Here is a 13,598-nt window from a genome sequence, read left to right as displayed (position 1 = left end):
CCGGGTGACGCAGGGGCGGGTGAGATGGGAGGGGCGGCGAGGAGGAGGAGGCGGGGCCGGAGGGCGAGGCTGAGGCCTGGTGCTAGTGACCTAGAGCTGTGGCTGAAGCGATGTTGTCTCTCTAGCACTGGGGTAGTTAAGGACTGCCTAGTGCAGCGGCGGGAAAAAAAAACGGGAAGTTCTCTGGGCTGCAGCGATGCGGAACGTTTTTTGGCCGGAAAGCCGAAGAAGCAATAGGAAGTGACGTCGCAGCCAAAACAAGCCGAGGCTTGGGGGGCCTGCCCTGAATCTGTGGCCGCAGATGAAAAGGCCCCATTCGCACTCGCTGTCGGCTGTCGAAGGTGTTCGCCAGGCCCTGTGCTCCCACCTGATCGGCCTCCTGCGCCTGTCCCTGGGACCAGCCCGCAGCGGTTGAGCTCGAGTTTCTGCCCACCGTACCGGAACAGCGCTGGGACGTTTCGGGCAGAGCTGGCGGGTGGCGACAGAGCGGACATCCCTCCCTACAAAAGTCTCCCTTCCAGCGGGTTCCTGTCCCGGGACGCCGGGGCACCTGTCGCCTGTGAGGCATCATTCATTTTCATAGCTCCTTCCTTTCCTTGTGGGACAGTTCCAGGATGAGGAAGAACCGAGGCGGGGCGGTGGGGGGACTCCTGTTGTTAGCGCCCACTGTGGACTAACCCAGTTGGCCCTTTCATTTCGTTAGTCTTTCTCCCCTTAGCCCTGGGCTCCGACGGATTGAGGTGATCGTAGCTATCTGTGGTCTTACCTCTTTTTCTCACCGCCTCCTCTTCTCTATCATCTCCACCCTCCCTTCTCTTGTACTTAAAAATTATGATTTAAGGAGTCAACTTTGCTCCTCTTCTCTAGAGTAGTGCTGTTAAGGTAAGCGTTCTATTTCCATTCCCTCCTCCCCAAGTACATTTGCTCTTTCTCCCTCAAAGACCGGTAATTTCATCTATAAACTATCATGTGTAACATGGAAGATGTTTAGAACTGGAAAGAACGTTAAAGATGTCCATTCCAATCATCTTCATCTTATCTGAATAAAATGGGTCTCAGAAAACGTATATGATTTATTTTTCCAGGGTTGCATTTCTAGTTGGTAGTGACGTTGGGCATGGAAAGCCAGATCTAATCAACTGGTATTTGTTGAGCATCTTGCAGGCCCATTTCAGGATAGAAAAGAATGTGAAACTTTGTTAAGTTACAGATCACGAAATATTTATGGAGCACCGAATAGAACCAAGCACTGTTTTGTGTGCAGAGATTAGTAAGCTTGGGCCCCTATCCTAGAGGAGTTTTCAATTTATTGGGACTGGAAATGAAAATTTCCAAGAGAATGATAAATGCTAAAATATGTACAGGGTGCTGAGAGAACTTAAGGAGATGCCCTTTACCCAGCTCTGGATAAGAGTCGCTGGGAGATGGTGCCTCCCAGAAATCACAGTTCATATCTTTTAATATCCTTTTAAAGACCTCAGCGTTACACCTCCACTTCCGTTTGAATTACAATTCATTTTCTGTTCAGGTTTCCTTCCTACCTTGTACTAAGGTGTATTGACTTTGTTATCTGTTAACTGTCTTTATTATTATAGTTGTTGTTGTTGTTATTTCTTCAGCTCTTTCTCCCTCCAAAGTTTTGGCTTAACTTAGTGCTACCTCTTATTTTAATAAACAGGGGGATGGAGACAGAAGAGGTGGATGGGTACCTCATAATTTAGGAGTTCCCTTTTTCTCTGCTCTGCGGTGGGCATAATAATTAACTGCCCTGATTACTCAAAGGATTGTTCTAAAGATCAGTCTTGGAAAATGTTTTAAAACTGCAGACAGTGGTTATCTGTAAATGTATGACTTGCCAACCTTTGCTCCACTGTGATCCTAATGGATTTTTGTCTTTCAGTTCCAATTAATTCCAATTTTAAAACACCCTGCACCCTCAAATGTTCTAAGAGGCAGTAAACTCTAACATGAAAAAATTAAATAGATGTTACTAATTTTGTTCCTCTCAGTGACTATATACCTAGGACAATTATATAATATCTTGCAGTTCATCCTTTTTTTCAGAAGCATTTTTAGGTAAAATAAAGAAATTTCTCTTGAAATTATATTAAGGTCCATAGCAAGTGCAGTGATTACCTTACTGAAAACTCATTTTAAAACAATAGTAGGGCGTTCCCGTCGTGGCGCAGTGGTTAACGAATCCGACTAGGAACCATGAGGTTGCGGGTTCGGTCCCTGCCCTTGCTCAGTGGGTTAACGATCCGGCGTTGCCGTGAGCTGTGGTGTAGGTTGCAGACGCGGCTGGGATCCCGCGTTGCTGTGGCTCTGGCGTAGGCTGGTGTCTACAACCCCTAGCCTGGGAACCTCCATATGCCGCGGGAGCGGCCCAAGAAATAGCAGCAACAACAACAAAAGACAAAAAGACAAAACAAACAAAAAAAAAAACAATAGTAAATGATTCAATAACAAGTGTGCTTATAATCTGTTTTGAGAGTTCACATTTATTGAGTTCATGTCTTGATGATCTATATTTGTAAAAAAAAAAAAATCAGTATTTCTTAATACTTTACAAAGATTGGAATCCAAAAATTATACTTTGATCTCAATGTCCTAGAGATGCTAAAGCAAAAAGCCAATCCATAATCTATAGTTTATTTTTCATAAAACCTGTATTAAGTTGCTAACATTTGATCTGAACAAAAACTCATCAATGAATATATCTTCAGTTCATCATAACTAAAGTTTTGCAAAACCTTTCGCTATCCAGGAAGTTGTAGTTGCTAATAGACTTGGGTACACCTTGAGTTGTGTCTTTTATTTCTTTTTGGGGGGGAAGGGGGAATTGTATTGTATAGCAGCTTGGTGTGGAATCTCAGTTCCCAGACCAGGGATTGAACCTGGGCCACAAGAGTGAAAGCACTGAGGCCTAACGACTAGACCACCAGGGAACTCCTGAATTCTATCCTTTCTTAAATTCAAACTAAGGCCACTTATAAACAGCATGTTAAAAAGTGAGCCTCAGGTAAGAGGTTAAAGTTTTTACATGCAAGTTTATTTTTGTTGTTAGCCTGATTTTTTAAAATCCATTTGGCAATATTCAGGAATAGGAAAGGTGAGAAAAGGGCCACTAAAATTTGTTGGAACCTAGTGACAGAGAGATTCTAGTGAGAATCTTACTGTATTTCATTTGGTCTTTGCCAGGACCCTGAGGGGTTACTAGTATACCCCTATTTTACAGGTGAGACTGAGGCTTAGAGAAGTTGAGTAACTTATACAGTCCCATGGCTAGTAAATGGTAAAACTTGGAATCAGACTCAGATTGCTCTGCCTCTGAACTGTGTATGCTTTCTATTATGTGTAGTTGCTGAAAACAGCACTGTTTGCCTTTTTGATTGAAAATGATGATTTTGTGCACTTCACATTGATATATTTTTAATCTTTTTCTTTCAGATGTTTTAATGTCCAAATTTGAAGAATACACTGGATACCACTCATAAAACCGAGGAAATCATGAAGAAATGTTTTAATTATTGAGACTACAGTTGAAATTATGGCTTCATCGGCAAATCTGGATATTGGAGCCCAGCTGATAGTGGAAGAGTGCCCCAGCGGTTACGGTCTCACTGGCATGCCAGACATTAAAATAGAACATCAGCTGGACTCAAATGCAGAAGAAGGACCAGCTCAGGGTGTTGCCATGGGAATGAAATTCATACTGCCAAACCGATTTGATATGAATGTGTGTTCTCGGTTTGTGAAGTCCTTAAATGAAGAGGATAGTAAAAACATTCAAGATCAAGTTAACTCTGACCTGGAGGTGGCATCAGTCCTATTTAAAGGTTGAAAGTTATGGTATAAGTACCTGCATTTGTTTTATTTTTATTTGAGGGTTTTATTTTTTTTTTCCTTTCTGATCATGAGATTTTTAGTTTGTGAAGAGAACTTAGAAGTCATCTTTGAATATGATTTTCTAGATTCTTACAGAAACCAAAATTTAAATAATTTCATGTTATATAATGTCCATAAGTACATGTTCCTTTTCTTTTAGTTCTTGCTTGACCTTTGTTAATTTAGCAATTCTCTGATAAGGTTCATTATTGTACCTTTTAAAATTATAGGAGAGGAGTTCCCATTGTGGCTCAGTGGTAACAAACCCAACTAGTATCCATGAGGATGTGGGTTCGATCCCTGGCACCGCTCAGTGGGTTAAGGATCCAGCATTGCCCTGAGCTGCAGTGTAGATCACAGACGCAGCTCCAGTCCCGATCCCATGTGGTTGTGCCTATGGTGTAGGACGGCAGCTGCAGCTCCGATTTGACCCCTAGCCTGGGAACTTCCATATGTCACTGGGTGCTGCCCCCCCACCAAAAAGACAAAATTATAGGAGAAAAAAAATTATGTATGCCTTTTACAAACTAATTAACTAATATTCCCTATTTCACAAGTATGCGATTGGCATTAGCTTCCTATGCTTTAATGCAGTTACATCTGATCATATTGTAGGTTTGCTTTTATAACAATCTACTGAATAAAAAACTAATCTCTGGATAAAAATGCTCAAGATTACTACTGATTTTTTTCTGGAACTTTCACTAGTACAGACTTTTTATGGCAAAAAATATCACTTGAGATCCAGTGAAGATGTTAGACATCATGTATTTCTTTTTTAATGTAAACATTGACATAGAACTTGGAAATACTTTGTTGTTAAAATATTGTTTTAATGTGTTCAATTTTACTTAGCTGAATGCAATATCCATACATCTCCATCTCCGGGAATTCAAGTAAGGCATGTCTACACTCCCTCTACAACAAAGCACTTCTCACCCATCAAACAGTCAACTACTTTAACCAACAAACACAGAGGAAATGAGGTCTCAACCACACCTCTCTTAGCAAATTGTAAGTATTTCCCACTGAGGTATTAAAGTATTCTTGTTGCTAATATAATGGATTCAGGAGTTTGGCTTTGAAACATTATTTTCATTAAATGCATTCTCTATTTTGGAAAGCTTAAGTGACGTCTTGATGGTGTTAGTAATTTAAAACTTTTCCACATACTACTGCATATCCAAATATTTCTTGTTTTATGTTTCTCTGTTGAGAACAGAGTGAAATATTAATTCTTAAAACCATCATAGCTTTACTGTAAAAACAATGAATTGTTCTGAACTTTGTGTAAACCAAGGCCTTGTATGTGTGTGTTCTTGGAGTGCACGTCACAGAGTAGATCACTGATCAACAGGTGATTTGTAGTAAAAGCCGAATGATACCTACTATAGTTTGGATTTTGAATATAATATGAACAGGAACTCACCTTTTTAAAAACTTAGAATTTACAATTTTTTAAAATGTAGTACTACTCTAGAAGAAATAAAATGAAGGTTTTCTTTATTAACTAGAAAATATTCTTCGTAGTATGAGTTTCTTAATGAGAGAAAAACGGTTAGCAATTTGATGTTAGGAACTATATTTGAGAATACGAGGTAAATGCATATTTTAAATTCTAAAGCACGGTGAAATACATGCCTTTACTTTGGAAATATCATATGCCTCCCAATTTTGAATTGTACGTGGTAGCAGTTAAGCCAGAAAGAGTTCTGACTTCACCTAAGGATCATTTCTGTTTTATTTGCATGTGCCTCCCAATTTCGTTCCTTTCTGTATTAAAGCCATCCAGTCATATCACCTGAAGTCAAGGAGCAAATGAATACTAATTTTTAAGATGAACTGTCATAGAACAGTGCCTGTTTGGCTTGTTTTTTTTTTTTTTTTTTTTTGCTCTTTCTTGGTCTTGGGCCGCTCCCGCGGCATATGGAGATTCCCAGGCTAGGGGTCCAATCGGAGCTGTAGCCACCGGCCTACACCAGAGCCACAGCAACGCGGGATCCCAGCCGCGTCTGCAACCTACACCACAGCTCACGGCAACGCCGGGTCGTTAATCCACTGAGCAAGGGCAGGGATCGAACCCGCAACCTCATGGTTCCTAGTCGGATTCGTTAACCACTGTGCCACGACGGGAACTCCTGTTTGGCTTGTTTTAAAATAAAAAGATTGGAAGTTCCCATATGAAGGCACAGCATAAAAGAATCTTACTAGGAACCATGAGGTTGTGGGTTCGACTCCTGGCCTCGCTCAGTATGTTAAGGATCTGGCGTTGCCGTGAGCTGTGGTGTAGGTCACAGACAAAGCTCAGATCCTGCGTTGCTGTGGCTGTGGTGTAGGCCATCAGCCATAGCTCCGATTGGACCCCTAGTCTGGGAACTTCCATGTGCTATGGGTGCAGCCTAAAAAGCAAAGAATAAAATAAAATAAAAAGATTGTCTTAAAATATCACAACCAGGAGTTCACGTCGAGGCGCAGTGGTTAATGAATCTGACTAAGAACCATGAGGTTGCCGGTTCAATCCCTGGCCTTGCTCAGTGGGTTAACGATCCTGTGTTGCCGTGAGCTGTAGTGTAGGTTGCAGATGCGGCTCAGATCCCGCGTTGCTGTGGCTCTGGGGTAGGCCGGTGGCTACAGCTCCGATTCGACCCCTAGCCTGGGAACCTCCATATGCTGCAGGAGCGGCCCAAGAAATGGCAAAAAAAGACAAAAAAATAAAAAAAATAAAGTATCACAACCATAGAATTTCTGAGCTGAAAAACAAAAAAACACAAAAAACTAGCGATCAAGTGGTTCACATCCCCCATGTTACAGATAAAATGTTTAATCAGGTTTCCAAGGTCACACAGCTAATTGGCCACAACTACTAATTGGCCACAAGAATTTGCTTTCAAGGCTAGTTTTTCCTTTACTACTTCACTTCTCCTAAAGTTAAGAAGTAGCCATGGAATCTTGAAATAATGATATTTGGGATTTCACTGAATTCAGTCAATTTAAAAAGGCAAAAGGGTCTTTTAGCCCCAGCTTCCTTATAAGTTTGGATAAAGAGAGAGAATTTTAAAAATTTAGCAAATGTTAAGGTATATTTTAAGTTAGATTTTTTTGAACAATAAAATGATAGTCCATGTTTTGGAAAAGAAAATTGCTACAAAAACACGAATGAGATGATGCAAGTATATACCGTACGGATACACATGAAGCTTTTTATGGTATTATTTCAGCTTTATCTGTGCACCAACTGGCTGCTCAGGGAGAGATGCTCTACCTGGCTACTCGTATCGAACAAGGTACTGGCCTATTTTTTTTTTAATGTATTTAAAACAAATTTAGTAGGATTTATTAGATTTGTTATTATATTATTTTTATACAAAGAGGTATAAAGACAAAAAAAATAGTTGCATGATCTCACCAGGAAAATGATCCAATAGATACTTTTGAAAAAATAGTAAAGTATAAAAGTTACAGCTTCCCTTACCACCCATCAGCAAGCATTGTAAGTTCCTTATATTTTCAGAAGACTTTCTGGAAAATATTTCTATTTATTTTGGGGTTATATGTGAGTATATGTATGTACTTTTTTTTATTTACACAAGAGGGAAAATATACACTCTGCACTGCACTCTACTTTTTTCACTTAAATTTTGAGATCTTTCCATATAAGCACATAAAAAAGATCTCTTTCATTCTTTTTAATAGGTCTGTGATTTTGCATTGTATTGCATATGCCATGTTTTTTATTTTTTTTTTTTATTTTTTATTTTTTGTCTTTTTGCTATTTCTTGGGCCGCTCCCGCGGCATATGGAGGTTCCCAGGCTAGGGGTCTAATCGGAGCCGTAGCCACCGGCCTACGCCAGAGCCACAGCAACGCAGGATCCGAGCCGCGTCTGCAACCTACACCACAGCTCACGGCAACGCCGGATCGTTAACCCACTGAGCAAGGGCAGGGACCGAACCCGCAACCTCATGGTTCCTAGTCGGATTCGTTAACCACTGCGCCACAACGGGAACTCCCCATGTTTTTTATTTTTAACTAGTCCCCCTGGTGGTCATTGATTCCAGTTTGTTTCTATTAAATAATAATGTTGTTGGCATTCTTTTTTTTTTTTTTTTTTTGGCTGTACCTGCAGCATTCAGAAGTTCCTAGACCAGGGATCAAACCCACACTGCCATGCCACAGCAGTGACCCAAGCCACAGCAGTAACGATAACAGATCCTTAACTACTAGGCCACCAGGAAACTCCCAGCATTCATTTAAAGTATATCCATAGAGTAAATTCCTACTAGTATATTTGCTGGGTCAAAAGGTATATGAATTTTTATATCTCTATTGCCAAATGTTTGCCCTGTCCAAGTTAAGAGTTTCTATACCCTATTCCCTCACTGACACAGAATATTATCAGACTTTATAATCTTTGCTAATTTCATGGGTGAAAAATGGTATCTTTCACTGGTTTTGTTTGCCTTTTTTTTTTTTTTTTTTTTTTGGCTTTTTAGGGCCACACCAAAGGCATATGGAGGTTCCCAGGCCAGGGGTCAAATCGGAGTTACAGCCGCCGGCCTGCACCACAGCCACAGCAATGCAGAATCCAAGCCATATCTGTGAACTACACCACAGCTCATGGCAACGCCAGACCCTCAACCCACAGAGCAAGGCCAGGGATCGAACCTGCGTCCTCATGGATGCTTTTCTTTTTAAAATTATGGTCTATTTTAATTTCTCTTGTGTAAACAGCCTGTTATATATTAGTTACTTATATGAACTCTTATCTAAATTAAAGAAGTTCACTTTTTGCTTTTTATGTTACATGTATTTTTTCCCAGTTTGCCTTTTTTCCTTAACTTCATGATGTTTTCAAACAAAGGGCTTACCTTAACTTTTTAAATTGGTAAATTTTTTTCCTTGCGCCTTCTGAGTTTTATGTCTTGCTTAGAAAAGATTTCCTGCTCCCAGATTATAAATTTACTCATGCCTTACTCTAGAATTTCTGTGGTTTCCTTTTTTACATTTCGATCTTGACCCACATGGAACGTGTTTTGGTGTAATGAGGTAAAGATAGAACTTTAACTTTTATTTTCATTTTTCAAAAAGTTAGCCAGTTGTCCCAGCATTCTTAATACAGGGCTTATGATTAAAGAGTGCTTTTTTTAAAAAATCATGCCATTCTTCTGTAAGAAACTTACTTCATCATTATATTTGTTTGTTTATAAATATTTGAAAGTTTTATTTTCAATCTGCTAATAAATTCGGGGGGAGGGGCACTGGATTTTATAACTAGTGGACTGAATCCAGGGAACAACATGGGTTTCAAGGTAGAATCGCATAGTACTGTGTTTCAGGTTAGTCACTCTTTATTCACATCATAGTATGTTAGCAAAACCACCAAAATGAAAGAAACTCAAAAGCAGCAGTATTAGCTAGAGAACAGAAAACAGCTTAAATAAGATTTTGGAGTTTTTTATAGGATATATTTACATAACGCTAAGGGCTCTCACATAACCTTATTTTTATTGTGATCCTCCCAGCTGTACATTGAGATAAGCAAGGTGTTATTCTGGCTATTGAAGAAATTAAATGACATGCCCAGAATCACACCACTGCAAAGTCAAGATTCAAACTCTGGCCTCCTGATTCTGACTCCAGTGTTCTGTGGACTGCTTTGTTCCTGACATGCTGTTGTGTCTGGTAGCTTATACTTTAAATAAAATGGTGTTTGCACTCAGCTACGTACATTGAGGCACATTTTAACAACAACACACAACAGGACTTCAGTGAATGCAATCAGCAACACCATGAACCTCGTTGAGTGTTACAGTCAACTTGTTAGAATGCCAGTATTTTCATAGCGATATTAATATGTGGTTGTTAAATTAGATCACAAAAATTGCTTTTCTTTTAAATAGAAAATGTTATCAATCACACGGACGAAGAAGGATTTACTCCTCTGATGTGGGCTGCAGCACACGGGCAAATAGCTGTGGTAGAGTTTCTACTTCAGAATGTAAGGAAAATGCCTCAGAAAATGTATCTATACAGTTATTTAAGTTCAGTTAAATAGTGAGTAAAAGTATTTGTATCTCCAGCCAGCTAGATGTAATGGTAGAGGATCCAAAAAAAAAAAAAAAAATGTTTAAATGCTCTTCCTATTTTTGTGGAACTTGGATCTAGTTGAGCAGGCAAGGGAGTCATACATGCAACAGGGAGCGAGAAGTTGATGCCCAGACCCCACCTAGCGCCCTGGGAGCAAAAGCACTGTCAGCCCTGTAGGAGGAGATGTCATTTGACTTCAGAAGAACAGGATAATTAGGATTGAGGTAGAGGGAGGAAGGAAGGCATTCAGACAGCCTGAGTAGCCATTTGTGTTAATTCCTTATTACCCTCAGAACATTCTAAGTGTTGAACTGTAATTATTATTGACAAAAGTAACAATATCCTTGTTTTCAAAAATTGAACAGGCTTGTATCTCCATTTCCCACTCCAGGGTGCGGATCCCCAGCTTTTGGGAAAAGGTCGAGAAAGTGCACTGTCATTGGCCTGTAGTAAGGGCTACACAGATATTGTCAAGATGCTGCTGGATTGTGGAGTGGATGTAAATGAATACGATTGGGTGAGTCGATCATACTAATTCTTAAGTTACTGGAGCAAAGTCTAGGATTTATTTGGTTTGGGAGGCATAATAAGTTGTATTGAACACTTGGAAGACTAATTACCTTAGTTAATTAAACACCTGGAAGAAAAAGTTAATAAATTCAGTTATTAGCTCAGATTTAAGTATTCTCCACAAAATATTAAAATTATCTTAACCTACTGTTACCTGCCCACTTCTCACAAACCCTCTCACAGCAGCACTAAATTATGTCCATCTTGCCTCCAGAACGTAACCACCATCTCCTTTTGCAGAATGGAGGGACGCCTTTGCTTTATGCTGTACATGGAAATCATGTGAAATGTGTAAAAATGCTCTTAGGTAAGTAGGTAAAAGTGGAAATATTTAGAAAATACCACATGAAGACTTTATTTTTCACAAGCTGGCCTCAGGAGAATCAATGAGCTCTTATTAAATACGTTATTCACTCCTGGAGCACCGGCTTCTCCAAGGTTGCTCATGAAAGCAGCAGCTCCATCACACGACACGCCCACAAGAGGACCATCTGTCCTTGTTGCTTTCCTTTTAGGGGTCTCGTGTGAATCCACAGCTCTTTTCTCTGTCCACAGCGTCTTTGTGCCTAAGTTCTGGCTGCAGTTGTTGATTAGTTTCAGTTGCTCTAAAGGGTGCCTGTTTGATGTGTCCTTGCTCCAGCTCATCAAAGTAGATTCCCTGCCCCTGTGTACTCAGTGCTTTGTCAGACCATCCTGACAATACCTTTCAGATCTGCTGAAAATCTGTCCTGCTCTCTGCACATGAGCCTAATAGACAGACATATCCACATTTTTTCATTTTATTTATGTAGATTTTTCTATCTTGGTATAGAAAATGGAGCTGACCCAACAATTGAAACTGACTCTGGATATAATTCTATGGACTTAGCTGTAGCCTTGGGCTACAGAAGTGGTAAGTATTTTAGAACGCTCAGATTTCATTTTAGTAAAGCTCTGTAATAATACAAACAAGTGGTCCAAACCGTTTTTATCACTTGCAGTCCTAGAACATATATGTTATCCTAATTCCTGACTTTTTTTTTTTGCTTTTTAGGACTGCACTTGCAACATATGGAAGTTTCTAGGCTAGGGGTTGAATCGGAAGCTGTAGCTGCCAGCGTACGTCACAGTCACAGCCGTGCCGGATCCTCAACCCACTGAGCAAGGCCAAAGATCAAACCCACGTCCTTATGGCTACTAGTCAGATCTGTTACCGCTGAGCCACAGTGGGAACTCCTGACATATACTTTTAACAGTGAGCAAAATCAACAAATTCCTAAAAAGCCTAGAAATGAGTCTGTTACTATTAACTTTTTCAGCAACCCAAATAATTAGTTGCTGGAGGATAAGTCCACGCCTATATACAAGATGTGTTTCGGATTTCTTAGCCAATTACTTATTAAATGCTTTATAGGTGCCCTTTCTCTTTTCCTTGGAACAATCTTGTACTCTTAGACTGTCCTTCAGTTTCAAAATGTGGAAACCAAGAACAGAAAATCTAAAAACCTGGACATTTACTAAAGTCAGTAATAGACTAAGTTTTAAGTATTGCATTACAATCTTATCCCCCTCAGACTGTGAGTATATCACAATTAGAAACTATTTTAGGGAGTTCCCGTCGTGGCACAATGGAAACGAATCCGACTAGGAACTATGAAATTGCGGGTTTGATCCCTGGCCTCACTCAGTGGGTTATGGATCCAGCGTTGCCATGAGCTATGGTGTAGATCGCAGAGGCTCAGATCTGGCGTTGCTGTGGCTCTGGCATAGGCTGGCAGCTACAGCTCCCATTAGACCCCTAGCCTGGGAACCTCCATATGCCTCGGTTGGGAATGGTAAGTTGAATTTGATAGTTCTTTTTAAAACTGTGTAGGGAGTTCCTGTCGTGGCTCAGTGGTTAACGAATCCAACTAGGAACCATGAGGTTTCGGGTTCAATCCCTGGCCTTGCTCAGTGGGTTAAGGATCCGGCGTTGCTGTGAGCTGTGGTGTGGCGTAGGCTGGTGGCTACAGCTCTGATTCGACCCCTAGCCTGGGAACCTCCATATGCTGCGGGTGCAGCCCAAGAAATGGCAAAAAGACCAAAAAATAAAATAAAATAAAATAAAACTATGTAATCAACATGCTATGGTCTTGATAACCTGTCTTTTCTAGTTCAACAGGTTATTGAGTCACATTTACTGAAACTGCTTCAGAACATCAAGGAGTAGACAGAGTCGTCAGAAAGTGTTGTGTGCCCTTCCATTTACTTCTGGTTCTTATAAATGATAGTTTTGTTTACTTATAAATTTTTACCTCAGTTGCAATATTTACTGATTTTTAGTAAGTTTTAATAAATATTCCTCTGAGTAAATGTTCACTGGTTTATAATAAAATGTTGATGCTTTTTTATAAATGTTTTACTGCATATTTAAAATTATAAATGAATGTTTTGTGGCATGTAAATTTTTATGGTACAGATAGTTATCTGTCTTTGTATCAAGTGCTGTAATTTAACATTTTCAGAAATTATTCTACCCTGTTCATCTTCATTCTTTTATTAACTTGACTTTATATATGGTTTGCTATAAATCCATAGGAAAAAAATTGTTATTATTGAATTTAAAATGCACAGTGTGATTGTTTACAAAATGATATAAATGAATAAAGTGCTTTTTTTCTGTTAGTGTGCATGCTGTTTTTATTTTAATTATATAAGATTATTAAGGAATTTAGGAACTTTTTTTTTTTAGGGCCGCACCCAGTGGTGGCACATGGAATTTCCCGAGCTAGGGGTTGAATTGGAGCTGCAGCTGCCAGCCTACACCACAGCCATGGCAATACCAGATCGGAACCACATCTGTGACCTGCACCACAGCTTGCAGCAATGCTGGATCCTTAACCCACTGAGCAAGGCCAGGGATGGAACCCGCATCCTCACAGACACTACGTTGGGTTCTTAACCAGCTGAGCCACAACGGGAACTCCTATTTGGGATTTTTACTTTAACCTTCTGTCTGGCTAGGACACGCCATTAGAGCAAAGAGTATAATTAAAGTAGAATATAAGTCAGTCAATAAAGATTGATTCTCATTTC

At 39.9% G+C, this 13,598-nt stretch overlaps 1 protein-coding gene across 1 annotated transcript; it reads left to right on the top strand.

Annotated features, from left to right (window-relative positions):
- ANKRA2 (ankyrin repeat family A member 2) lies at positions 23 to 13,187 on the top strand. The gene is made up of 9 exons (XM_003123692.6): positions 23 to 559; positions 3,451 to 3,839; positions 4,744 to 4,902; positions 7,107 to 7,172; positions 9,788 to 9,885; positions 10,366 to 10,491; positions 10,785 to 10,851; positions 11,356 to 11,436; positions 12,677 to 13,187. Exons 2-9 carry the CDS (start codon positions 3,551 to 3,553, stop codon positions 12,730 to 12,732), a joined length of 942 nt encoding a protein of 313 aa, XP_003123740.3. The 5' UTR covers positions 23 to 559; positions 3,451 to 3,550; the 3' UTR covers positions 12,733 to 13,187.

This window comes from Sus scrofa, chromosome 2, assembly GCF_000003025.6.
Source record: "Sus scrofa isolate TJ Tabasco breed Duroc chromosome 2, Sscrofa11.1, whole genome shotgun sequence".
Taxonomy (NCBI): Eukaryota; Metazoa; Chordata; class Mammalia; order Artiodactyla; family Suidae; genus Sus; species Sus scrofa.
Note: the sequence above shows the minus strand (reverse complement) of the source record. Positions and strands in the feature narration are given on the sequence as shown.